Source organism: Rhincodon typus, chromosome 10, assembly GCF_021869965.1.
Source record: "Rhincodon typus isolate 14 chromosome 10, sRhiTyp1.1, whole genome shotgun sequence".
Classification (NCBI taxonomy): Eukaryota; Metazoa; Chordata; class Chondrichthyes; order Orectolobiformes; family Rhincodontidae; genus Rhincodon; species Rhincodon typus.
In genome coordinates this window covers 861,604-866,325 of record NC_063341.1, presented here as the reverse complement: position 1 = coordinate 866,325, position 4,722 = coordinate 861,604, and the positions used below count along the sequence as shown (strand labels likewise).

Genomic DNA, 4,722 nt, shown 5'->3' with positions numbered 1-4,722 from the left:
GGTGAGATCAGCTGACACCAAATAGTGGGAAGGGGAAAAGAGTCCAGGGATGTCAGATTGATACTGGGGAGACAGCAGAGCAGCGGGGTGAGTTGGGATTGATTCAGGGCAGGCTGTGATGTTGGGAATCACTGTAGCTTTGAGCTGTAAGGAGGTGACCAGAGGAAAGGGAGGTGTCTTACCATGCTAAAGGCAAGCTGACAGCGAATAGCAACGGAAAGCAGATTTAACATCAGGTTTATTGGCGAGCCCAAACACTGTACAAAATAAAACTTCTGGAAAAAAAAAGTCAGTTGAAGACACACCATTCCCTAGTGCCCCAATCCTGACCACACAACGTCTGTCCCTAACCCAATCATCTCATCCTGTTCTGGACTCATTCATGGGGTCAAACCATGACTTGAGTGGAGTATCGGGTCAGCCACAGGGTGGAGTCCCAGCCCTATACACTGTCCGGGAGTGACAGGGCCGCAAAACATCAGAGCCTAGACCTGCCAACCTTCTCCAGCTGGGTCCACAATGGTTGTGGGCAAATAACTGCCACACGTGCAACAAGCTGCAATGAGGTACAGTCTCTGTATCAGCACTGTCGACCCTTCCCAAATGCCCGAGGGAGCTCAGTCTGTGTGTCCCCCAACTTGGGGACAGAGTCTACCACTCCTGGCCGCCAGCAAGAGCCTAATCCTGTCCTGCTGCAGGGTTGAAGATCTTAGCAAGCAGTGCAACGTTGGACTGGGATTTGTCGTGGATCTCGGCTGCCTTGCCAAGCTCACGGGCCTTTCTCTTGCGGCTGGCAGCCTTGCTGGCCTGGATCTCCATCTCGGTCTCCCGCTGCTTAAAATGCCAGCTCTTCTCTTGCCACTCTTGTCCTTTCTTCCTCTTTATCTCCTGCAGTTTGTCCAGGCCTTTGCTCTTCTCCACATTTTGGAGGAAGAAGTTGGTCTCACGCTTGGCCTGGGACACCTCTGCCCGCATTCTCTGTCGCCTGACCAGCTTCTCATAAGCGAGTCGTTCACTCAGGTGAATCCACTTGAAACGGTGCAGATACTGTCAGGAACAGAAACACGCACTCAGAAACAATGCGGCTACTGTCAGGAACAAAAACATATACTTAGGAGGGGTATGGATAGCAATGGGCTTAGCCAACTGGAAAGAACATTGCAGATGGAATATAAAATGGGTAAATGTGACTTCATCCAGTTTGGTAGGAGACCCTGGTGGGCAGAGTATTTCTTAAACGCTCAGAAGTTAAAAAGTGCAGCTGTATAAAAGGACTTGGGGTGTCCTTGCCAATAATTCACTGAAGGCTAACATATAGGTGCAGCAAGGTATTAGAAAGGCTAATGGAATATTAGCTCTTAACACAAGATGATTTGAGTATAGGTGTATCGAAGTCTTGCTACAATTGTAAAGCAGCTTAGCTTATCACCCCTTCCAACTCCACCATGACTTAGTCCCTTGGAAAAACTCAATGGTGTTTGCATTCCCCATAACGGTCTTTACTTGTAAATACTGGATTGGCTACACAGGTGATTACTGGTGGCAGTCATAAGAAAACGAAACAAAAACAAAACAATTGTCATGGTGATTTTGGCGGTAGGAAAGTCGCTCAGTTGTGCATAATAGCATTTCTGGGTATGGGTTTGAAAAAAAAAAGAGGAGCTTGGCTTGACCACGCTGGGAGAACTGTGCACAGTTTTGGTCTCCTTATCTCAAAGATATTATTGTCATAGAGGGAGTGCAACAAACGTTCACCAAACTTCTTGCCGGGATGATGGGGCTGTCCTACGGACAGAGATTGGGCAAACTCAGTCTATATTCTCCACAGTTTCAAAGAATGAGAGATGATCTCATTGAAACCACAGAATACTTCAAGAAATAGGCAGAGTAGATGCAGCTCAGAGGTTTTCGTGGTTGGAGTAGACTAGAACCAGGGGCACAATTTAAAAATAAGGATATGACATTTAAGGCAGATGAGGATAACTGAGTTTTTACTCAGAGGGTTGGTAAATCTTTAGAAGTCTCTACCCAGGGGGCCTGGAAGCTCAATCGTTGAGTACAGTTAAAGTGGAAGTTGATCAATTTTTCACAAATCGATGAAGTAATGGATTATGGGGATAATGTGGTTAAAAGGCATTGAGAAGTTCAATCTGCCATAATAGTATTGAATGGTGGAGCAAGCATGAAGGGCTGAATGGCCTCCTCCTGTTCTTATGACGAATGCACCAGAAAAGACAGCACCCCTACCAAGTGCTCCTCACTAATGTCTGGGGACATGTGCCAAAATTGGGACAACAGTCTCACAGACCAGTCAAGCAACAGTCTGTGCAGGATAATTCTGAGAGAATAGCTGCAACACAGACACCGTCATTTCCATCTCTAGATACGTCCTGACCTACTAGCAGGACAGACCCATCAGAGGCTGTAGCACAGTACTGTAGAGACAAGAGTTCAGTGGCCCTGCGAGATCTCAACATCGGCTCCATACAATTGTTCCTGAGATCTAACTCCTGGTGGGATCTGGGCAGCGGTCACACAATTTCAATCCTACAACAAACAAAGAACTGTTGATGCTGGAAATCTGAAACAAAAGAAGTTGCTGGAGAAACGCAGGAAGCCTGGCAGCATCTGTGGAGACAGCAAAACAAAGTTAACGTTTCAAGACGAGTGTTCAGTGCCCAGTTTTCCGGTGAAGGGTCACTGGAACTCGGAAGGGTAACTCAGTTTTGTCTCTCCACAGATGCTGCCAGACCTGCTGAGTTTCTCCAGCAATTTCTGTTTTTGTTTCAGTTCAATCCTGTTGGGATTCCAATCCTTGAGGGAGAAGCAACAGGCCATTGACCTTTTCTTTCTATATATCCACTGACTTTTAGTGTGGCCTGTGATTGGATCTCTAAATGACTTTCCAAATGTTATCTCTTTGTTTTGAATCACGTGGGTATCGCTGGCTGGGCCAGCATTTATTGCATGTCCCTAGGTGCCCCTAGGGAAGGTGGTGGTGAGAGCTGCCTTTTTGAATAACCAAGTGGTTTTCAAGGTCATTTCAGAGGGCAGTTAAGAGACACCCACGCTGCTGTAGGTCCAGGGTTACACACAGGTCAGACCAAGTCAGGATGGATGACTCCATTTCCAAATGTCGTTAGTGCACCGTCAACAAACTGGGAATTTCATGGGCGCCATCACTGAGACTAGCTTTGAACTCGGATTTTGACCAATGAAACTAATTTGAATTTTACAGGTGCCCTGGCACAAGTTGAATTCATCTTTCAAGACATCTGCATTAGAGTCCAGGAACATAACCAAAACTCCCTCTTCAAAAGGTTTACCTTTATATTCCACAAGACATCACGGAAACGGCTACGCTTCCGGGTCCCGATTGGTGTGTTGTGGAGACTTCTGGCCACTCTCTTGGCGATAGCTTTGCTCTGGAACTCCACCCAACCTTCAGCTTGACCCTTCCATCTGTTCCTGCTTTTCTTCTTCCTCCAGGTCTTCCATTGATCTGGAAAGAAAAGGAAAGGCTATCACTTAAGATTGTGCCTTGCCCTTTTCCTGTTCTTTTCACTCACCCCATCAAAAATCAAAAGGCAAGGCACCACACAGAGTAAGATGGATTTGAAGTTCATGGAAAAACATGCAGTGTGCTAGAGGAGTGGTGACTTGCAGGAATATATCGTGACATTGCCCATCTCTCTCTTTCACATGCATTTCCCCTTACTCTGTCTTTCACAGTTATCCCTCTCCCTCCCTCTCCATGCACCTCCACCTTCTGTCTCCCTCTCCCCAGCCATCGTACACAGCATGTCCCACTTGCACCCTCCGCCTGTATCCCACAGCACACTCTCCCCAAACTTCACCAGTCTCTATCTACTCCCCAATCCCCATACCCCAACTCCACCACACTCACCTGTCTATCACCTCTCTAACACACACAGCCTCCCTCTCACACATTCTCTCTCTCATGCCATCCCCTCATACACACTAGCACACTTCCCCATCACTCCCTTTCTGTCTCACACACACACACACACACACACTTCCCCACCCCTCTCTCTCTCACTCACACATCGGCCTCTTCCTCACTCTCATTCTCTCTCTATCACCAAACCCCTCTCTCACACATACACAGTCCCTCTCCCTCCCTCTCACATATTCTCTTTCTTGCCAATCCCCTCTTACTCTACCCTCACACACACTAACACACTCTCTCTCTCTCCCACACAAATACACACTCCTTCTTTCCCACATGCTCCCCCCTCTCTCTCCCCCCCCCCCCCCCCCCCCCCCCCCCCACCCACACACTCCGCCTGGGCCACAGTCTCCCCCGCGCTCTCTCCCACACACACACACTCCGCCTGGCCCACAGTCTCCCCCGCGCTCTCTCGCACACACACACACTCCGCATGGCCCACATTCTCCCCCTTTCTCTCTCTCACACTCACACACACACACATTCCCACATTCTCTCCCTCACACTCCTCCTGGCCCACAGTCTCCCCCTCTCTCTCTCCCACACACACTCCTTCTTGCCCACATTCTCCCCCTCTCTCTCACACACACACACACGCTCGTCCTGGCACACAGACTCCAGCCCCTCTCTCTCCCACACCCACACACACACGTTGCTTCTTTCCCACATTCTCCACCCCTCTCTCTCTCTCACACACACACACTCCTCCTTTCCCACATTCTTCCCCCTCTCTCCCACACACACACACACAC

General features: G+C 48.7%; 1 protein-coding gene across 1 annotated transcript; it reads right to left on the bottom strand.

The window, feature by feature from the left end:
* Positions 1–220: 220 nt before the first annotated feature.
* abt1 (activator of basal transcription 1) lies at positions 221–3,513 on the bottom strand. Its single transcript, XM_048601953.1, has 2 exons — positions 3,327–3,513; positions 221–1,047 (listed from the first exon to the last, which is right to left on the bottom strand). Exon 2 carries the CDS (start codon positions 973–975, stop codon positions 679–681), a length of 297 nt encoding a protein of 98 aa, XP_048457910.1. The 5' UTR covers positions 976–1,047; positions 3,327–3,513; the 3' UTR covers positions 221–678.
* Between the last annotated feature and the right edge of the window lie 1,209 nt (positions 3,514–4,722).